We start from the raw sequence: 22,891 nt of genomic DNA on the forward strand, positions 1-22,891 counted from the left end.
TCATTTTACATATGGCAAAACTGGCAAGAGGCTGTTTGAACTACAAACATATCATTCACATTTAACCTGCTTCAGTGAAGGGACAAGCATAGCAGGTAAGGTGTTGCGATGTCTAACTAGATTTTCCCTTTTCTCAGAGAGAGGTCAGGGTTGATCTCAACATTGGTTTATTCTCTCTCTCTCTCTCTCTCTCTCTCTCTTTTTTTTTTAAATAAAGCCTCTGCTTTAAGATATCTCCACACTTACATGTTCATATCAGGCTCTGCATTCACCCTCAAAACAATTTTTCCTCCACACTTCTTAATCTCAATAATGCTACCAACATACACTATGTAATTTGCTCAAGCCAACACTAGAAGTTATTCATAATAGTTCCTAATTTCTTTGTGCTTTAAGATTTTATTTATTTATTTGAGACAGAGAGAGAGAGAGAGAGGGCATGACTGGTGGAGAGGGGCAGAGGGAGAAGGAGAAGCAGGCTCCCCACCCTGAGCAGGGAGCCCAACATGGGTAGAGTTGGTCCCAGGACCCTGGGATCATGACCTGAGCGGAAGGCAGATGCTTAGCCAACTGAGCCACCCAGGCACACTTCATAACAGTTATTTTTTTTTTTAAGATTTTATTTATTTATTCATAAGAGACACAGAGAGAGGCAGAGACATACATAATCAGAGGGAAAAACAGGCTCCCCGGGGGGAGCCTGATGTGGGACTCGATCCCAGGACCCCTGGATCACGACCTGAGCCAAAGGCAGGCACTCAACCACTGAGCCACCCAGGTGCCCCTCATAACAGTTCTTGCTTCACATTATCCTCACCCTTATTAAATGGATAAAATCTTCTTTTTGATATATAAGGTTCTCAATAATAGCCTTCTCCATTCCAAGTATTAGCTTTATTACTGGTCAGTTTGGATCTTGGGACATGGCTCAGGATGAAACTGCCCTCACTCTAAAATATAGTCCTGGTAACTTCATTTGTGAAGAATTAGGACATTTCAGAATCATTGTCTGCCTCACACTATGTCTACTGAAAAAAGTCAAAGAGAGGCAAAGTGCATGTTGGTAGTAGTCTTTATGGCCTTACTCCTGCCAAGAAAAAAAATCCAAATAGATTTCAGACTCTTGCTACTTTAAGAACTAAATAATCTGATCCTCTGCTCTATGGAGAAACCTATGAGAGGTTAAAAGAAGACAGAAGTTTTATTTCTGTGAGATGTGGCAATTTTCTCTTTTTTGCTATTTGGCAAGAATATTGTGTATGAGGTGAGGGATAATTTTCTTTACTCTCCCTGATGTCTGGTTCTCTTGTCACATTGGGGTTCTTTTGTCAAATGATTATGGAGCTGGCCCTTCTGAAGAGCCAGAATGAAATTCTATCAGGATAGTCTTCCTCCTGTCCTCTGGAGAAATACTTGCAACTAGAGTTTTAAAGAATGCCTTCTTGCAAGCAGCAGGTGGAGCTTTAGCTTTTGCTTTTGGAATGCTCTGAAATGAATGAGATGGGTATTGATTAAATTTTCCCTCTCCCTCTGCTGCTCCCCCTGCTTGTGCTCTCTCACTCTTGCTCTCTCTCTCTAATAAATAAGTAAAATCTTTTTTAAAAAAGAAAGGCTTTCAGTTCTAAAATATTATAAATATTGACATTTAAAGAACTCTTACATCTCTTTTTAAAACCTATCTACTAGTGATTAATTACTATTACAGAAGTGTTACCCCTACTACCATCATTCATAAAAAAATGAACATGTATTCCTTAACCGTTGTATGTTTTATTCTTTTCCCCTTCAACTAATATTTATATCATACTTCCCCAATTTTCTAAAATATGTAATATAAGTATATATTTGATACTTTTATTTCCTAAGGAACATTGGACTTTACATGTTATAAAATTTCTTCTGGATTGACTTATCATCAAAATTATCATGAGGATAGAATATTCAAAATATATCTTTATTATAAATTTTGATAAATCATTACCAACAAAGTAAAACTGTTAGAAACTCATCTCTCTTTCTTTTTTTCTTTCAAAAGATTTTATTTTTTTAAATTTTTTAATTTTTTTAATTTAATTTATTTTTTTTTTTAAGATTTATTTACTTATTCATGAGAGACAGAGAGAGAGAGAGAGAAGCAGGCTCCATGCAGGGAGCCCGATGTGGGACTCGATCCCAGGACTCCGGGATCACGCCTTAAGCCAAAGGCAGACACTCAACCACTGAGCCACCCAGGCATCCCAAATACTTTTTTTAAAAAAGATTTTATTTATTTATTTGACAGAAAGAGTACAGCAGGGGGAGGGGCAGGCTGAGGGAGGGAGAGAAGCAGGCTCCCCATTGAGCAAGGAACATGACACTGGGCTCGATCCTGGGACCCTGAGATCACACCCTGAGCTGAAGGCAGACCCTTAACTGTTGAGCCATCTAGGCGTCCCATCCCCAAATACTTTTTTAAAAATAAATTAAAAATATTATTCCATTGTCTTCTTGCATCCAATGTTACTATTGAGAAACATGAGGTAAATCAGACTTTTCTTCCTTTGTAGGAGATTTGTTCTTTTTCTCTGGGATTTTTAAAAATACTCCTTCTATCTTTGGTATTCTTAAATTATGGTAATTTGTCTTAATATGTCATTCTATCTTTAGCTTTTATTATACTATCAACCCTTTCAAAAGCCATAATTCTATTCAAAATGAATAATTTTGTGACTTATTTTCTTTTCATAAGTAAGAATTTCATTACCCAGCAGCTACATAACTCTATCACATTTTTTCTCTTTTTGTGATGCTAGTAGTCACTAGTGGCCACTGGTGGCTTTTGATGACTAGATCCATTAATTCACTGGGTTACAAAATGCTGATATTGTAATTGTATAATTTCTTTGTCCTTTATCAGTTGGAATGCTTTTAGTAAGAGATTTTTCCCTTTCAACTATTGTACCTGTAACATTTCATCTAAGAAACATAGGATGTATACTTGATTCTTTCAATTTACTTACTATCAACATTCATGAATTTGTTCTCCGTAACTCTTATAAGATAGTTTAATTAGTTCATATGTTAACATTTTAAACTCATGGATTTAAAGATATTTGATGGGTGTCAATCCATTGGAATTCTTCATATTAAAGCTCAAATAATAACTTTTGACCAGAGAAAGACTCATAAGGTTGACTTCTGAATATTTTTAACATGATTGGAGAACTGTTTGGTAACTTCCTTGCTATTTGAAATGGTTCCAGGTTCATCTCTACATTCCTTCCCCCAGACATGCAATCATCCGTTCTTATGAGAAACTCGGCTTTCTCTTAGTGGAAAATAGCATTTCAAGACCACAGTCAGAGTGTTAACGATGGTCGTTGATAAGCTGGAAGAAGTTTTTTAAAATAAATATTTTATGTTAATGATGGTCATTGATCAGCTGGAAGAAGTTTTTTAAAATAAATATTTTATGGATAAATATTTTATGGAAGTTTTTTAAAATAAATATTTTATGGATACAAATATTTTATGGTTTTTTCTTTTGCTTTTAAAATGGCAAACTTTTTTTTTTTAATATATCATTGCTAATAAATAATATGTGCTTACTAGGTACAGACACAAGTCAAATCCCAAACACATACCAGGGTATCAACTGGATACAAAAAACACATCCTTCCCCTGTGGTGAGAGAGACCCTCACACCAGCACGAAACCTCAATAATATTGTTCTTTTCTTTTTTTTTTTTTTTTTTAATTTTTATTTATTTATGATAGTCACACACAGAGAGAGAGAGGCAGAGACACAGGCAGAGGGAGAAGCAGGCTCCATGCACCGGGAGCCCGACATGGGACTTGATCCCGGGTCTCCAGGATCGTGCCCTGGGTCAAAGGCAGGCGCCAAACCGCTGCGCCACCCAGGGATCCCAATATTGTTATTTTCTGTTATTATCTTTAGGCAGTTTTATCCATTACCTGTCAACTTCTAAATATAATTCTAGGAGAGAGAAAAGTAATTTGAGGAAAAAACCGGAATTTATTTAGGGAGTGATAAAAATAGAAAACTACTTACAGCGAGGATCAATACTGTAGTGGACTTTCTTAAAAACAATCTTTCCTTACAGCTATGAGGTTATATTGTTCTGCCTAATAAAATAGTACAGCTTAAAAAAAAAAAATCCTCCCTGGAAATTGCATCTTTAGTACCTGAAGAGAGTCAAGGAAGAAAACCCTGTCCTGCTCAGAGGGTGGCCGGAGCAGAACGCTGTGCTGAAAGGTGGCTGCCTGTGCACGTCGCAGAAGGAAAGAGGCAAAGGTCCATGCCACAGCATCGCTGCAGACGGACTTCACTCTTGCTCTCTAGAGGAGCTTCTCTAGCGTGGCTTTCTCCGCTCTCTTACACTTCTGTGCAACAATCAGTTCCCAACATTTGAGATACAGCCACATGAGTCTCCTTCTGGCATGCATTGGTATTCCAGGCACTGCCACAATGTGGATCGTGCTGAAGTATGTTGGTTGGGGCAGCTGGGACCGTGCATGCTCCGACAGTAGGCTCTTTTTAATTTTTTTTTTTTAAAGATTTTGTTTATTCATGAGACACACACACAGAGAGGCAGAGACACAGGCAGAGACACAGGCAGAGACACCGGCAGAGGGAGAAGTAGACTGTGTGGGGAGCCTGATGCAGGACTGGATCCCAGGACCCAGGAATCAGGCCAAAGTCAGTGGCTCAACAACTGAGCCACCCAGGTGCCCAAAATACTTTATTGTTTGAGAAATCCCTGAGGTATTTCCTGCTTTGGAAACTGTGGATATAGTTCATCTTCTTCATTAACATGAAAAGCCTGTGGTTTTTGAACTGTCATAACTGAAGACTGTAAAAAAAGCCAAATTTGTTTTACTCCCTTGTTTATAATGGCTATCTTCATCAAAACAGAGTATTAAGATGCCTTCATTTACATTTTGTAAATCATGACGAATGCTAAGATAATGTATGGGTCCTATGTCTTAGTTCTGATTTATTTAGAGGAGATTGAGCCTTTCACCCAGGTCAAATGGATTCTACTTGCTTAGATTCTATAAGTTATTTTAACTCGAGCTACATTTTAATTTGCTTCCTAATTGGACTCTACTTTCTCATACAGCTTTCCCCCCTAGTATTGTTAATTGCCTTTTATTAGATATCCTGTTTCTCTTATGCTCTTATTTTTCAACCCTTCCAATTAGTGTGCCTCTTACATGGCATTCAGCTTTAATCTGTTGTTTCCAGAGCCCTCCTCCTACTGCTCCATAGTGGACCCATTGCTATTCACAGTGGCCATTCAAGGACTTCCCTTCCTGGCTCTCCTGGTTAGACCTACTGTTTCTTGTACATTGTGCCTTTTTCTTTGTTGTTGTGGTCATAACTCTTTGTCTACAAACTTAAATGTGTGAATAATTTCACAGTTTTAAGTACAAATAAATCTGATTCTGAGATTCTGGTATGCCAGCCTGGTAGGAAACTCAGTCTCAGTCATCTTGGAGCTCCTTTTCCCTCACTGCTATTGCAGAAGGATCCAGGAAGCTTATGTGTTGTCCAGTAAAAGAGAGAGGGACTCTTAATTGGCAGTGCAATGGGGTCACCACAGCTTGTCCCATTGTTTGAATCTGTCTGGGATCTGGGTAGTGGATGGCATCAGATTTTCTGTGACAACAGTTCAGTTTCTCTCAGTGAACTAAACAGTTTTTCTTCTCTGAGGTCTATCCACTTTGGGTATCTCTGTCAAGATGCAGAGTACAAGTCCTTAGGGTTACTGGAATGTGACAACTTGTGTTCACATCTAAGTCTTTGGAAATCTCCTCTTCTATCTCTTTATTTGCCTTTTAGATGAATCACTCTAAGTATCACCATCTTCTGAAAAACAAAGGGGAAAAAGAGATATCATCAGAATTTTTTTCTTTTTGTCCCGGTGCCAAATACCTTCCCTGAGGTGAGAAAACGTAGGCCCAGTGACCTATGAAGGTGTAATTACATTATTCCTAATACCCAGTTATAATGGTAAGAAGTCAAAGATCAACTTTATGTATTTCTTTTGAGTAAATCTGCATTTTTTTTCTCTCTGGAAGAGTTTAGGGTCCTTTCTTGATGCTCAATCTTTTAAAAATACTTTGAGTCTGTGAGCATTAGTTTGTCATTTTTATGTGTTCACTTCTTGTATTATTTTAGGACAAAGAATGAGAGAAATATCTTGAAAAATACTGAGTCTCTGTCACATTTGAATGAGATCCTGTTTCATCTAATTAGTGGGTTATTTACTAACTATGCAATCTCATATTGTCTTTAAATCTCCCAGCACTTGTGGGATGTGGTGGGACAGACAAGTCCTATTCAAACTTCTACATCATCCCTTCCTCCACGGTGCCTTCTTTCCTTCCTCTACATCCCTATTTCAGCCCCATTCTGAGTTATGTGCTCCCATTTTTTTTTTATGATAGTCACACACACACACACACACACACAGAGAGAGAGAGGCAGAGACATAGGCAGAGGGAGAAGCAGGCTCCATGCACCGGGAGCCCGACGTGGGATTCGATCCCGGGTCTCTAGGATCCGGCCCTGGGCCAAAGGCATGCGCCAAACCTCTGCACCACCCAGGGATCCCATGTGCTCCCATTTTTCTTCATTATTACCCGGTAATTCTTTCTGGGCAGTATTCATTAAATATATAAGCATTTGTTGAAAATCTGTTTTACCATAATACAGTGTCAGCATTAGGAGGATGGACAATTTGGACCTATTTTGCCCATGGCCTTTTCCCCAATGCCTAGAAAAGTCCCTGGTACATAATAGGTACACTGTGGAACTGGTGAAAGACAATGTTCCCTGTTGTATTCCCACAAACTACAAAGAGCTTAGCACATAGTAGATACTTTCCAAATATTTGCAACTAATCAACTGATTCGTTTTTATTTCCATTACCTTCCTGGCCCTGGTTTCTTCATCAGGAATTTCCCTGTTATGTATTTCCTATTTCTCTTTTTCAGGTTTCATCATCAGACTGAGTCCAGACACTTTGAGTGCAAACAACTATTTCTTTGCTAAGTTTTGACACAAGATTTGGAGTTGAAATGTTTCTTTCACTTTAGAGTAATAATTCATCTGTGAGATAATGTGGGACAGTCTGACTAAAGCCATTATAGTGAAAATGGCAAAAACTGAAACCCATAGTATGGAAGAGATTGTACAACCCAAAAGAATGTGCAGCTCAGAATTTTCTCAACTAACAGGCTTTGCAATAATGCACGGTGACATTCTGAATAACAGATTATCCTGGATCCCTCACTCTAACTCTGGCTTGCATTCCATAGACTCATCTCCATTTCTGGGCCTGGTTGCCACACATTGGTTTGCTTATTTGGAAGGGTTGTCTGACCAACATCTTAATGAACTTAGTAGCCTGATTTGATTTTCATATCATTAAAAAAAAAAAAATTATTTATTTATTTATTTATTTATTTATTTATTTATTTGAGTGTGAGCAGTGGAAGAGAAAGAAGGAGAGGGAGAGAGAAAATCCCAAACAAACTTCCTGCTTAGTGCAGAGCCTGATGTGAGACAATCTCACAATCCTTAGATCATGACCTGAGCCAAAACCAAGAGCTGGACATTCAACTGACTGAGCCACCTAGGTGCCCCTTCATATCACTTTTTAAAAGGATGTTTGTCCTTTTCTTGTTCTTGTTTTTACTTCCAAGAAATAATATCTTTTATCATGTAGATATTTATTGCTGTGAACTTCCCTATTAAAACTGCTTTTGCACATCCCAAGAGTTTTTTTGTTATATTTCCATTTTCACTTGTTTCAAGACATTTTAATTTTTAGTTTGATTTCTTTTTTTAATTTCCTCTTGATCCATTGGTTAAAGCATTATTTTATGGTATGTGAAGTATGCCACAATCAAATAATAACAATTTCTTTAAAAGAAAAGAACTACATTCCCCAATCAAAATACATAGAGTAGCTCAAAGAATAGTACGTATGTATAACATGTTGTTTAACCTTATATATTTGTGAATTTCAGGTTTTTTCTTGCAATTTATTTCTAGATTTATGCCATTGTAGCCAGAAAAGATGCTTAATATGATTTCAGTCTTATTAAGACTTGTTTTATAGCCAGCCTAACGTGATTTCTCCTAGAGAATGTTCCCTGTACACTTGGGAAAAATGTATATTATGCTGCTCTTGGATGGAATGTTCTGTACATGTGTGTTAGGTCCATGTGTCATTTAAGTTCAATGTTTCCTTATTGATTTTCTGCCTGGGTAATCAATCCATTGTTTTTTTTTTTTAATTTTTTTTTAAAAATTTATTTATGATAGTCACACAGAGAGAGGCAGACAGGCTCCATGCACCGGGAGCCCGACGTGGGATTCGATCCCGGATCTCCAGGATCGCACCCTGGGCCAAAGGCAGGCGCCAAACCGCTGTGCCACCCAGGGATCCCTCAATCCGTTGTTGAAAGTGGGGCACTGAGGTCTCCAAGTATTACTGTACTGCTGCCTATTTCTCCCTTCAGGTCTGTTAATATTTGCTTTATATATTTAGGTGAGCCTGTGTTGGTTGCATATATATTTACAAATGTTATATCATCTTGTTGAATTGACTCCTTTATTCATTTTATTTTGACTTTTGCTATTTCTTATTATAGTCTTTGTCTTAGAAACTATTTTGTCTAAGAATAGCTACAACCTACTCTCTTTTCATTTCCATTTGCGTGGAGTATCTCTTTTCATCTCTTTACTTTCAGACTGGGGGTGTCCTTAGAGCTGGAGTCTCTTAGAGGCCGCATGTAATTTTGTTTTATCCATTTAGCCACTCCTATGTCTTTTGGTTGGATAATTTAGTCTATTCCATTTAAAGTTGTTATTGTTATTATTATTATTATAAGACAGCTTTATTGTGGTATACTTTATATACCATAAGATGTTTTAAGTTTATAATTCAGTGATTTTTAGAAAATTTGTAGAGTTGTAAAACCATTTCCACAATACAGATATAGAACTTTTTCATCACTCCATAAGTTTTTTTTTAAAGATTTTATTTATTTATTCATGAGAGACACACACAGAGAGAGAGGCAGAGACACAGGCAGAGGGAGAAGCAGGCTTCATGCAGGGAGCCCGATGTGGGACTCAATCCCGGGTCTCCAGGCTCACGCCCTGGGCTGAAGGCAGCGCTAAACTGCTGAGCCACCCAGGCTGCCCATCAAAAAGATTTCTTGTGCCTATTTTCAGTTACTCCTCATTCCCACTCCTGGTCCCTGGCAACCACTAATTTCCTCACTATATAATCTATGGATTTACCTTTTGTAGATATTTCATTTTAAAAAATTAACAATATGTATTTTTTGTGTCTGACTTTTTATCTTAGCATGATGTTTCTGAGGTTGTTGATATGTCAATATTTTATACTTTTTTATTGCTAAGTAATATTTCATTTATAAATACAGCACATTTTATTTATTTGTTCATGAGTTGGTAGACATTCAGATGTAGAGTAAATCTTTTTTCTTTAGAGCTTTATTGAGATATAATTTACATTCCATATAACTCAGTCATGTAAAGTATATAGATCAGTGGCTTTTTTGCATATTCACAGATTTATGCAACTTTCATCATAATCAATGTTAGAACATATCATTACCCAAGAAGACACCTCACACTGCTTAGTCATTACTCCAAAATCTATATCACCATGCCCTGCCCTAGGCAATCACTAATCTACTTTTTGAATTTTCCCAATCCGGACACTTCATATAAATGGAATCACACAATATGTGGTCTTTGGTGGTTGGCTTTCACTTAGCATAATGTTGTTAAGATTCATCCATATTGTAGCATGTAGCAGTATTTTATTCCTTTTTATTGCCAAATATATTCTGTTGTAAGGATGCAAAATTTTCCCTTCAGTGTTATTGAGATATAGTTGACATAGAACATTGTGTAATTTTAAGGTATACAATTGATGCATTTACAAATAGCAAGATGATTACCACTGTAGTATTAGCTACCACCTGCATCCTGTCACATATTTGCCATTTCTTTTGTGTGGCAAATGTTTAAAATCTATTTTTTAAGTAACATTCAAGTATATATAATATTTTTAGCTATACTTAACATGTTGTACATTAGACTGTTAATCTCATAACTGGAAGTTTGTACCTTTGACCAGTATCTCCCCATTTCCCCCACTCACCATTCAACCCTTGGTGACTACCATTCTACTCTCTGTTCCTCAGTTTGTCAGTTTTTGATTCCATACATAAGTAATATCATATAGTACTTATCTTTTTCTACCTGACTTAACTCACTTAGCATAATGTCCTCAATGTCCATCCAAATGGTTGCAAATGGCAGGATTTCCTTCCTTCTCATGTTTGAATAATATTCCATTGCATATTTATACCGTATCTTCCTTATCCATTCATCTGTTGATGGACACTTAGGTTGTTTCCATATCTTGGCTGTTCTGAGTAATGCTATAGATATCCCTACAATATTCTAATTTCAGTTTCTTTAGATATGAAAACATAAGTGGTATTACTGGATCATTGGTAGGTTTATTTATAATTTTTTGAGGAACTTCCACACTTTTCCATAGTAGCTGTACCAATTTACATTCTTACCAGCAGTGCTCTAGGGTTCCCTTTTCTCCGGATCCTTGTCAACAGTCGTTATCTCTTGTCTTCTTTATATAATAACCTTAATTTTAACAGGTGTGAGGTGGTATGTCATTGTGCTTTTTTTTTTTCCACTGTGCTTTTGATTTGCATTTCCCTGATGATTAGTGATGTCGAGCACCTTTTCATGTGCCTTCCGGCAATCGGTATGTCTTCTTTGGAGATGATTCAGTTCCTCTGCCTGTTTTTAAATTGGACTGTTAGGGGTTTTTGCTATTGAATTGTATTAGTTCTATCTGTCTATGTATCTATCTATCTATCTATCTATTTTATTTTATTCATTAGAGACACAGAGAGAGAGAAAGAGAGAAAGAGAGAGGCAGGCTCCATGCAGGGAGCCTGATACGGACTCCATCCTGAGACTTCAGGATCATGCCCTTGGCCGAAGGCAGGTGCAAAACTGCTGAGCCGCCCAGGCGTCCCAAGTTCTTTATATTTTTTAGATGTTAATGCTGTACTAGATATGTGTTTTGTAAATGTTTTCCTCCATTTTGTAAGTTACCTTTTCATTTTATTAATAAATGTTTTTGAATATCTGAAAAAAAGGCTTTTTAAAAAAGCAGAAAGCTTTTAAATTGGAGGTCATCCTACTTATTCATCCTTTGCTTTTGCTGCTTGTGTTTTTTGCTCTCATATCCAGGAAATCATTGCTGACACCAATGTCAAGGAATTTTATCCCTATGTTTTTTTTTCTGGGAGTCTTATAGTTTCAGATATTCTTAAAGTCTTTACTCCATTTTCAGTTCATTTTTATAAGTGGTGTAAGATAAGTGTAAGCACCACATTCTTACACTTGTGGCTATCCACTTTTCCTAACACTATTTTGAAGGGATGGTTCTATCTCCATTGACTATTCTTGGCTTCCTTGTCAAATATTTGTTGACCATAGGTGCAGGAGTTTCTGGGCTTCCAGTCTGACTCCATCGATCTATGTGTCTATTTTAATGCCAGTGCCACAGTTTTCATTACTTAGCTTTGTAGTATAATTTGAAATCAGGAAGTGTTATTTTCCAGTTTTGTTCTCTTTTTCTCAAGGTTGCTTTGGCTATTTAGAGTCTTTTGTTGTGCCATACAAATTTTAGTATAATTTTTTTATTTTTGTGAAAAATGTCATTGAGATTTTGATGATTGCATTGAATCTATAGATGATTTATATGTATAAAATGTGTGTAGACATTTTAACAATATTAATTCTCCTGATCCATGAATATAGGGTATCTTTCCATTTGTTTGTGTCCTCCTTAATTTTTTTCATCAAAGTCTTGTAGTTTTCTGTGCAGTTATTTTACTTCCTTGGTTAGATTTATTCCTAATTATTTTAGTGTTTTTGATGCTATTGTGAATGGAATTGTTTTCTTTATTTCTTTTTCAGATGTTTTTTTTGTGGTCTATAGAAACACAATTATTTTCTGTAAGATAATTGTGTATCTTACAACTTTATCGAATATGTTAATTAATTCTAGAAGTTTTTCGTTGGGATTCTTAGGATTGTTTTATATATGGGATCAAATATAAATGAAAGCAATTTTACTTGTTCCTTTTCTTTGGATACCTTTGATTTGTTTTCCCTGATTGCTCTGGCTAAGATTTCTAATGTTGTGTTGAATAAGAGTGGGAAGAGTGGGTACCTTTGTCTTATTTCTGATCTTAGAGAAAAAACTTTCACCTGTTCACCATTGATTATGATGTTAGCTGTGGTTTTGTCATATATGACCTTTATTGTGTTGAAGTATATTCCTTCTATACTTAATTTTTGAGCATTTTTATCATAAAAGAATGTTGTAGTTTGTCAAATGCTTTTTCTGCGTCTATTGAGATGATCATATGATTTTTATCTTTTATCTTATTAATATGGTGCATTACATTTATTGATTTACATTTGTTGAACCATCCTTATATCCCAGGTATTATTCCTATTTAATAATGATGATTTTTTTAAATGTGCGGTTGAATTTGGTTTGCTATATTTTGTTGAGTTTTTTTGTATCTATATTTATCCGGGATAATGGTCTATAGTTCTCTTTTCTTGTAGTATCTTTATCTGGCTATTGTATCAGAGTAATGCTATCCTCATAAAATGAATTTGGGAGTGTTTCCTCCTTTTCAATTTTTTGGAAAAGTTTGAGGATTTCCATTAATTCTTTAAATGTTTGGAAGAAAGTATTCCATTTGCACTTGAGAAGAATGTATATTCTACTTGTATATTCTACTGCTATTGGATGGAATGTTCTAGATTTGTCTCTTGGGTTCATTTGGTCTAAAGTTATTTTCAAGTACATTGTTTTTTTATTGATTTTCTGTCTCAGTGATCTTGTTGAAAGTGAGCAATTGAGAACCCTACTATTATTGTGTTGTTTCCTATTTCTCTCTTTGGGTCTCTTTATACTTTCTTGAAATATTATAGATGCTCTGATGTTGTATGCATGTATGTATATTTGTTTGTTTTATCTTCTTGATGTATTGATCTTTTGCCATTATATAATAACTATCTTTGTCTCTTGTTACCATTTTGGGCTTAAAGTTTATATTGTCTTATATTAGGATGGATACTTTTTTGTTTTTGCTTGCATAGAGTATCTTTTGCTATCTCTTTATTTTGAATCTCTGTATATGTTTGGAGCTGAGGTGAATCTCTTGTACTCAGCATATAGTTAGGTCTTGTTTTTTTAACCATCCAGCCACTCTGTGCCTTTGATTAGAGAACTCAATTCATTAACAATGAGAGTAATTATTGATAGGCAAGGACTTGTTAATGCCATCTTATTGTTTTCTGTGTTTCATGGTTCCATTTTTTTTCCTTCCTTTCTTTATGCTTTCCTTTGCAATAAATGATTTTCTGTAGTGGTATGCTTTGATTCCTTTCTCTTTATCTTAGTTTATATTTTAGATTTTTACTTTGTGATTCCAATGAGGTTTACATAAAATATCTTGTAGATATAACAGTCTATTTTATGTTGATAGCAATTTAACTTTGCTTCCATGCCAAAACTCCATCTTTTACTCTCCCTCTTTTTACATTTTTGATGTCACCATTTACATTTTTATTGTGTCTCCATCCATTTAGAAGTTGTTGATGCTATAGCTATTTAAAATATATATATTCATTTATTTTAGAGAGAGAGCTCGGATGCAGAGGGAGAGAGAATCTCAAGCAGGCTCCCTGCTGGGTGCAGAGCCCAATGCAGGGCTCTATCCCACAACCTGAGGTCATGACCTGAGCTGAAATTAAGAGTTGGACACTTGCTTTACCAACTGATCCACGTGGGCACCCCTGTCTTTTTGTGATCTTAACTATATCTGGACACAGCGTTTCATTTGGCTCAGGAAACTTTCTAGAGCAGAGTGTCTCTCATGTGTTTGAAATCGTGTTTGTTTTCTGGGGACACAAAATATGCCAGCTGTAGTTTATTTTTTCTTGTTCTAGGTGGGATTTATATATCCTCTAGGACCCTAGATTCTTTTAATAAAGAACACATATTACTTTATTTTTTTAAAGAGATTTTTATTTATTTATTCATGAGAGAGGGGCATAGGCAGAGGGGAGAAACAGGCTCCCTGTAGGGAGCCTGATGCAGGACTCAATTCCAGGACCCTGGGATCATGCCCTGAGCCAGAGGCATATGCTCAACCACTGAGCCACTCAGGTGCCACAAACACATATTACTTTATTTTTTTTAAGATTTTATTTATTTATTCATAAGAGACACACACACACACAGAGACAGACAGACAGACAGACAGAGACATAGGCAGAGGGAGAAGCAGGCTCCCTGTGGGGAGCCTGATGCAGGACTCGATTCCAGGACCCCAGGATCATGACCTGAGCCGAAGGCAGATGCTCAACCACTGAGCCACCCAGGTGTCCCAACACATATTACTTTAGACAAAGATCTAGTTTCTAGGGTTGTTTATGAGAGTGTGTGGGTAAATACTGTTGTTGCTGTGGAAATGCTTTGGGTTGTGACGGTGTTGAAAAATATATGTGTTGTCAAAGATGTAGTTTTACTTCCTCCTATTTCCAGCTTAACATAGCAAAGTAGTACGTTATTCAGGTCCACTAAATATATATATGTAGGTATACTTAAAGTAATATTGTAGCTTAAGGAAGAATGCAGGAAAAGGGCCATATTCTGAAGATGAAATTTAGGAAGACTCTCTAAGATGCTAGATACTTGTTTTTGTGATCTCAGGCTGCTCTAACAAAATACCATAGATTGGTGGCTTAAAAAACAGGCACTTATTTCTCACAGTTCTAGAGGCTGGAACATTTGAGATCATGATGCCAGCATGGATGGGAACACAAACATTCAGTCTAGGACAGTACTGTAGAAGAAGTCAGGGACCCTGATGCTGTCTTTATCACAGAATGTTACATTTCATTTGCCTTTGCCTTAACAAGCTTATTTTTCTCTCCTGTAGGAGGATTTGGGGATTTAATCAATAGCTCCACCATCCTCTTCTCAATTCCAAAACAAAAGTTCCTGTGTCTTTCCATACAATATATGTACACTGTGTACATTAAAAGCTTCAGCTCAAAAAAAAAAAAAATAAAAGCTTCAGCTCGATGTTCACATTGTCTTTTGGTATCTTGCACACAACTTACTCAGCTCAGAGAACTTTTTTTCAGAGTACTTTTTAAGGCAGAATTTACCTCCAGCCTGTAATTACCTTTGAAAATATAACATCCATAAATGAAAAAAGAGAGATGAAGGAATGCTTATTAAATTTTCATTAGGCATAATGATTATTCTCTTAGGGTATTGCTAAACTTTTTGTTTGAATGAGTGAAAACACATTGAGAAATGTCACATTACACACTCATCTAGTGATCTCAACATACTTAGTGGAAATTTCTACTGGCTGTTTTTGGGTGTTGCTTTCCCAATTTCCTTTTGCCTTTGCTGTCTCCCAGAGTGATCAAGGGAAACCTGTCTTTGAAAAGACTTCTTCTTTTGACTTGTCTTTTATTTAGGGAACTTTCTGATCTTACCAGAATAAGTAACATTAGTGTTCAGTCTCAAGTATTTCTGAGGGTTTACTCCTTTACCCACAGAAATACGCACTTGGGGAAGAAGTAAGAGAAGCTCTAGTTCTCCCAACCACAGGACAGCAAGAGAGTTAACCCATGATGGGGCAAGCAGAACCTCAAAATAAACGTGAGTACATTCTCTCCTCTCAGTTTTAAGGAGACAAATATCATTACAACTAAGATTTAAAAATACGAATTGTTAGTAGTTAATAGTTGTGAAAGATTGAAGATGATGAGGAGGAAGAGTTAAAGGAAATGTCAAAGACTTTGGTGAAGAGGAAGCTCATAGATTCAATATGTTGGGTAAGAGAAACTTCTTTGTGAAACATAAATTCAGCCAAGAAAGAAGATAAATTATACAGAAAAAAAAAGATGGGAAGAAAGAGAGTAATTTAGGAAGATTCTTTTAAAGGCAAGAGGAAGAAGGAAGATATACAAAATACACTGAATAAGGCTCAGTTTACCTGAGGCTCTGACTTTATCCCATTTTAAGCTGTACTTAAAGGACACAATATATTTGTATTACAAGAATATTAAGCCATATTTTTGGGAAATAGGAAAAATGTGAAATACATAATTTTTAAATTAATATTTTTGCTTCACCTCATCACTCCACCATGGCAGCCTTCAATGGAGCCACATTGTACACTGGTCCTGAAATACATTTTTTTTAAAGATTTTATTTACAGGCAGAGGGAGAAGCAGGCTCCATGCAGGGAGTCTGACGTGGGACTCGATCCTGGGACTCCAGGATGATGCCCTGGACTGAGGGCGGCGCTAAACCACTGAGCCACGCAGGCTGCCCTGACATACAATTTTTATGTAACAATATAAAATGTCATGAAGACTTTTTCTGTCAATACACACAAATATATAGGATTATTTTAATCACTGTGAAGAATTCCATCATAGAAATTCATCATAATTCAGAATATTTACTATTAATAATGCACATGCAACTATTGGTTTCTGGTGCATTTTTCTACTTCCAAAAGTGCTACATTGAATATCCTTCCATATAAATAAGTTCAGTTATTTCTTTTTTTAAAAAAAGATTTTATTTATTTATTTATTTATTTATTTATTTATTTATTTATTTAAGAGACATAGAGAGCACACATGAGCGAGTGGGAGAGAGGGAGGCAGAGGGAGAGTGAGAAGCAGACTTCCTGCTCAGCAGGGAGCCCACCTTTTGACTTTTGATATGGGGCTCCATCCCAGGACCCTGAGATCATGACCTGAGATTCAGGCAGATACTTAACTAACTGAGCCACCCAGACATCCAGTTCATTTATTTCTTTTTTATTTTATTTATTTTAATTTTTTTCAGTTCATTTATTTCTAAATGATAGAGCTCTATAATTGAAATTGTTGTGGCAAATGTAATTCATTTAAAAATTGATAAGTGCTCGGGATGTCTGGGTGGCTCAGTGGTTGAGCGCCTGCCTTTGGCCCAGGTGTCATCCTGGAGACCTGGGATGGAGTCCCACATTGGGCTCCCTGCATGGAGCCTGCTTCTCCCTCTGCCTGTGTCTCTGCCTCTCTCTCTGTGTCTCTCATGAATAAATAAAATCTTTAAAAAAAAGTTGGTAAGTGCTGCTAACTTGATCTAACGGCTTTCTAATTTATAGTTTAGCATAAGCATGTATTTCCTCACCAGAAGAGTTTATCTCTCCTCAGTCTTGCTGACGCTGTGTATTTTCTATTTTCTTTTAAAAATCTCATATGTGAAAAATTATACCATAGTATTGTAGTTTACATTCCTTTGAGCATACTTTTTAATGACTGTTTATAATTTTAGCAAATTAAATTTTCAGCAGATTTTTGCTCAGTTTTCAAACTGATTTTTGAAATTCTCTATACAGTCTAGACATTAATATTGTGACAAATTTTTCTTTCATATGTCCTTTGTGTTTCAACATTTTTTGTGTTATATAGATGTTTTAATTTTATGGACCCAAATTATCAATTTTTTATGATTTTCAGGTTTTCTGTCTTATAAAGACTTTCCATTCTAAAAAATTGTTTATATTTTTATGTATGTATGTATGTTTTTATCAGTAAGCTCTAAAATTGATTTATTCAGGAGGAAATCTTTAAGCTCTCCTCTAGATCTAAAGTATTATGATTTCATATTTAGCTTGCTCTTCAGTAGAATATTTTCCCGAGTTCTTGTGGCTGAGAAGGCAATATATTTATTTATCTTTCCTTTTATCCTAGTAGGAGGCCAGCATCTGCAGCTGATCCCTTGGGCCACTGCTGTTTTTTTCATCTCACTTCTCAGTGCTTGTTTTATTGCAAATTGTTTGGGTAAGTTATTAACAGAAATGAAACTCTGTGAATTATTTCCCCAAACAACTTTCAAAAAGTTTCTCTAGGCCTTTTGTTATTTTGATTTTCTCCCAATATTTCAATCCATACTGCTTTTTAGGGTCTTGACTTTAAAATCCAGAGCTATATTTTTAACCTTTGATGGTGCTGTCTTGTGTCAGAGAATGAAAAATGGGAGTCAAACTCTTTTCTATACATACAAAGGTTGGTGACTGTAGTAAATCATGCCCCATTTTTGACTGAGATTATAAAGGGCTGCATCTTATCAGTAAACAGTAACCAGCAACAACCCAGCTTTCAGATGGACTGTAGTCTGGTTTTGAAAAGAAGAACAATTGAGAAAGATTTGTTCTTTCTAATAGCAAGACCTTGTATAAAGTTATTATAATTATGGTGATATTGTATAGGTGCAAGTACAGATAAATAGACCAGAGGAGAGGAATAGAGAGCTTAGTTACAGATCCTGCATGTATGAACTCTTTATATAAAACAGAAGGGGATACTGCAGTTATCGGGAAAGGACAATTTTGTTCAGTTCATGTGCTAGAGGACCATTGAGTATCCTTATTCAAAAAGTGAAATTGGTCTCCTGTCTTGTATTATGTACAAAACCAACCCGAAGTGGATTATTGGCCAAAATGTGAAAAGCAAATCAGTAGTGCTTTTTAGAAGATAAATGGAGAATATATTTATCCTCAAGGCAGAGAATGATTTCTTACTCGTGCTATCCAATGGAGAAAATAAAGTAAGAATACTGTGCAACAGAAATATCAAGAAGGAAAACAGCCACAGGAGGTGTTTGTAATGCATGTAATGATTAAAAATTAGTGTACAGTATATACAAACAATACTTTTAAATCAATAGGAAAAACTCCTGACAATACAGCAGGAAAGTAGGCAAAATTTTGAACAGGTACTATAGAAAAGAAATTGGAAATGTTTAATAAACACATACAAAAATGTCAACCTCATTAGGTTTCAGGGAAATGAAAATTCAACTCACAATGAGATACCACTGCACAATACTAGGATGGCAACAATTAAAAAGTCTGGCACTATGAAATATTGATGATGGTGTGGAGCAACTGGACCTCTGATGAGTTGCCGCCGATGGGAGCATAGAGCAGTACAACCAGCTTGGAAAACTTTGCCACACTGGGTGATATGCTATATGTTGGCAAATTGAACTCCAATTAAAAAAAAAGAAAGAAAACTTTGCCACTATCATAGTTGGCAATATATATATCCTACAACCAGCAATTCCACTCCTAGGCATGTATCCTACAGAGATGCATACTTCTGTGCTCTAGGATGCATGGTCAAAATGTTCAAAAGTGGCATAATTCATAATAGTCAAACACTGGGAGCAATGCAAATGTCTACCAGAAGAATATATAAATATATTTTAATTCATTAAGACAGTAGATCACTTTATAGCAATAAAAATGAATGGATTATAGTTGTGTGTAACAATATAGATAAATTTCAGAAATTACACTGAGCAAAAGCAGAACCAAAAGAGTACATATTTTATGATTTTATTTATTTAAAGTTCAAAAGTAGTCAAATGTGATCTGTATGGTTTAGGGATATGTTATTAAGTGGTAAAATTGTGAAGCAAAGCACAAAGTGATTACTTTAAAAGCCATGGCATAGTTATCTTTAAGAGAGAGGAAGTGGGTTGTATTTGGGAGGTGAAGGCCATCTGGGGATGTTGGCAATACTGTGTTTCTTAAGCTGGGTTGTTGTTACCTGAAGTGGTCACTTTTCAATAATTTGATAAACTGTACATTTGTGTTTTTCACTTCTTTGCACTCAGTTATATTTGAAAGTAAAAATATTTATTTATTTATATTTTTTAAGGGAGAGAGTGTGTATGAGTGGGGAGAGGTAGAGGGTGGAGGGGGGGAGAGAGAGAGAGAGAGAAACTTAAACAGGCTCCATGCCCAGCACAGAGCCCAATGTGGGGCTGGATCACACAACCCTGAGACCATGATCTGAGCCAAAATCAAGTCAGATGCTCAACCAAGTGAGCCAACCAGGCACCCCTCAAAGTAAAAATACTTAAAAGACCAATAAATGTATATAGCTCGTAAAACTTGGCAGAACTATCCTGGTGTTCACTAAAAATCTCCACTCTAACACATATTCTGATAGAAAAATATGCTTAAAAGCATATACACATGAAGGTTTGCAGAACTACTACCATAAAGCACAACATGGATAATATGATACTAAAAATATTAAATTTCAACAATTCTTTTCAACCTATTCACCTGGAGCTGGAACAAAGGACCTGGGAAGTAAGAATAGGGGATAGTTACCTTAACTCAGGAGAAGAGAAAGATCAGAGTGACCAACTCCCATTTCCCTAATTAAATGATTATAGAGGAAAAGAAAACTAAAGCAACAACAACAACAAAACAAAACCAAAAAAGCTAACTCTTTTCCCTTTTGACAGTGACTCATCACAACTTTCTACGCTGCAGTAAAGGAATGGGAGTGTTCAAGTTACCAGAGTACCACACGAAGCTGATATGTACCAGAGAGATATCAAAATTGAAAGGTACAGATAGCAAAGGGCACAGGAGAATTTATTTCTTTCTTCCATTTCCATTCAGGTTCATGATCTGGATTTAAAGTTATCAGTACTGAGCAGCGCTGGTGGCTCAGCTGTTTAGCACCGCCTTCAGCCCAGGGCCTGATCCTAGTAGACCTGGGATCGAGTCCCACGTCGGGCTCCCTGCATGGAGCCTGCTTCTCCCTCTGCCTGTGTCTCTGCCTCTCTCTCTCTCTCTCTCACTCTCTCTGTCTCTGTCTCTCATGAATAAATAAATAAAATCTTTAAAAAAATAAATAAAGTTATCAGTAGTAAACCAAGAGAGATTAAATTATAAGATGAGTATCTGGTGCAAGAGGGAATGTCAATAAATAGGAATAGATTTCTCATGACTGTAATCAGTTGTATAACTGGAGAATATAACTACACGTCTAAGGTCCATTTCCAGAAATCCAAAACATAATACTAATACTAATTTAATTCCATTTTCTTTTGATTCAGGTGTATCTTAAGGACTGTTTCCTGCTAGAATAGAGAGCTTTGCTGAAGTGACTTTATCTCTTTTATTATGCGGGAATTTGTAAAACCTCATTTGGGAGGATGAGGAAACCCTTGAGAGTTCTATAGGTTCTTTACCCCCTTTAGATAAAATTTCCTGCAAAAGACTTTGTTTTAGAAACACTTCATATATGAAGTAAATAGATGTAGGGACATTGAAAAATGATGATGTCTTCTAAGAGAATATCTTGTAATTTTCTTATAGTCACTATATGATTCAGAAACTTTTGTTCAAAAAACATTTAGAAATGTAATTTTCAGGATTTTTGAAAGAGGGGGAACGAATGATTTTGTGAATCCCCAAAATATTAACTGTATAGTTAACAGCATAGCTATGCAATCTGTTACAGATGAAATGCTCCTTTGTAAGTGATTTTTGTTTTAATTTCTCACCAGGGAGCAGGGGCAGTTGCTGTCCTTTTGGCTGGAGAGCCTTCCAGTCCAACTGCTATCTTCCTCTTAATGACAACAAGACCTGGGCTGAGAGTGAAAGGAACTGCACGAGTATGGGGGCTCACTTGGCTACCATCAGCACAGAAGCTGAGCTGGTATGTTAGGAGGCTCCCATCTGTCTCTCTGTTCATTTGAATCTCTTTGCAGAGAAAAAGGAATTTCTCTGCTCTGCGTCTATGCCTTTGCTTCATCTCTTTTATCTTCCTCTCTCCTTTTTCTTCATCTGGCCAACGTCTGGTCTTTCCAGATTTGATTTTTGTGTCATTTCCTCCAGAAAAATATCCTGACCACCTTCCCTTCTCCATCCTCCCTGTTCTAATTTGGAGATGCTTCCGTGTACTTTGTGCATTGTGTGATAATAGCACTGAGCTTATCTGTTCTCTGCCCCATTCACTTGGTAGAGGGTGGGGCCCTGCTTTTCTAATCTTTGCATCTCCAAAGTCCTGCACAGTGCTAAGCACACTGGATAGGTCTTGATAAAATGTTTGGTAAGTAAGTGAATAAATGAATGGTTTAATCAGGACTGAAATAGCTTCTCAGGAGAAAGCATAGGAAAAATAATTCAGTCGTATGGTTGTAATTCTAAATTTTAAAAAATTCTTAAGTTTAATTCAGTTCTTTAAAAACAAATGTATTTCCTCATCTAATATACATCCATATATGAACAAGAGCTCATAGTCTACCCTTTCCTAAGTTTGGGGGGTTTCCTGGAGGATTCTGTTCCAATGGCTTTGCAACCTATAGGCTCACTGACTCTTTGAATAAAATGGAACTTAATTTAATACACAAGCAATTAAAGAAGGCAATTTTAAAAATGAAAGTTTAAAAATTTGGATCCTATTAAGCACTGTGCTAAGGGATTTGCAAGTCTGATCTCACTAACTCTTCATAGAAACTCTGTGAAGTAGTAGAGTGGTCCCTTTTGAAGATGAGAAGTCTTGGGTTTGGTGAGATTAGAGCACTTACTAACATTACACAATATATGGGAGAGGCAGGGTTTGAAAGCAGATCTGACTGAAGACAGTGCTTTTGTGCTTAGCTGGTAATCTAGATCTTTTCCCTCTTTTCTTAACATAACAGTTATTAAATAACAAATGCAAATATACTTATAAAAATTTCTATTTTTATGCAGAACTTTATTATTCAATTTTTGGATAGACAGTTTTCATATTTCCTGGGACTTATAGATGAGAACCATAAAGGCCTGTGGTCGTCGGTGGACAAAACACCATTTAAACCAGATATTTTGTGAGTATATTGAC

General features: G+C 36.2%; 1 protein-coding gene across 6 annotated transcripts in view; it reads left to right on the forward strand.

Moving 5' to 3' along the window:
• The window catches only part of LOC112917310 (C-type lectin domain family 4 member D-like), a 26,683-nt gene continuing 3,792 nt past the window's right edge, over positions 1 to 22,891 (forward strand). Inside the window, exons 1-6 of one of the 6 annotated variants that reach the window (XM_025995272.2) lie at positions 1 to 95; positions 15,752 to 15,854; positions 17,948 to 18,037; positions 20,520 to 20,624; positions 21,573 to 21,724; positions 22,762 to 22,877. In XM_025995272.2, the coding sequence (XP_025851057.1) occupies positions 15,824 to 15,854; positions 17,948 to 18,037; positions 20,520 to 20,624; positions 21,573 to 21,724; positions 22,762 to 22,877 (494 nt within the window). In that variant the 5' untranslated portion in view covers positions 1 to 95; positions 15,752 to 15,823. Of the gene's footprint in view, positions 96 to 8,411; positions 8,536 to 15,751; positions 15,855 to 17,947; positions 18,038 to 20,519; positions 20,625 to 21,572; positions 21,725 to 22,761; positions 22,878 to 22,891 lie in introns of those variants that run through there. The other 5 variants (XM_025995274.2, XM_025995273.2, XM_072766081.1 and 2 more) reach the window with 5 other exon arrangements.

Source organism: Vulpes vulpes, chromosome 8 (genome assembly GCF_048418805.1).
Source record: "Vulpes vulpes isolate BD-2025 chromosome 8, VulVul3, whole genome shotgun sequence".
In the NCBI taxonomy this organism is placed as follows: Eukaryota; Metazoa; Chordata; class Mammalia; order Carnivora; family Canidae; genus Vulpes; species Vulpes vulpes.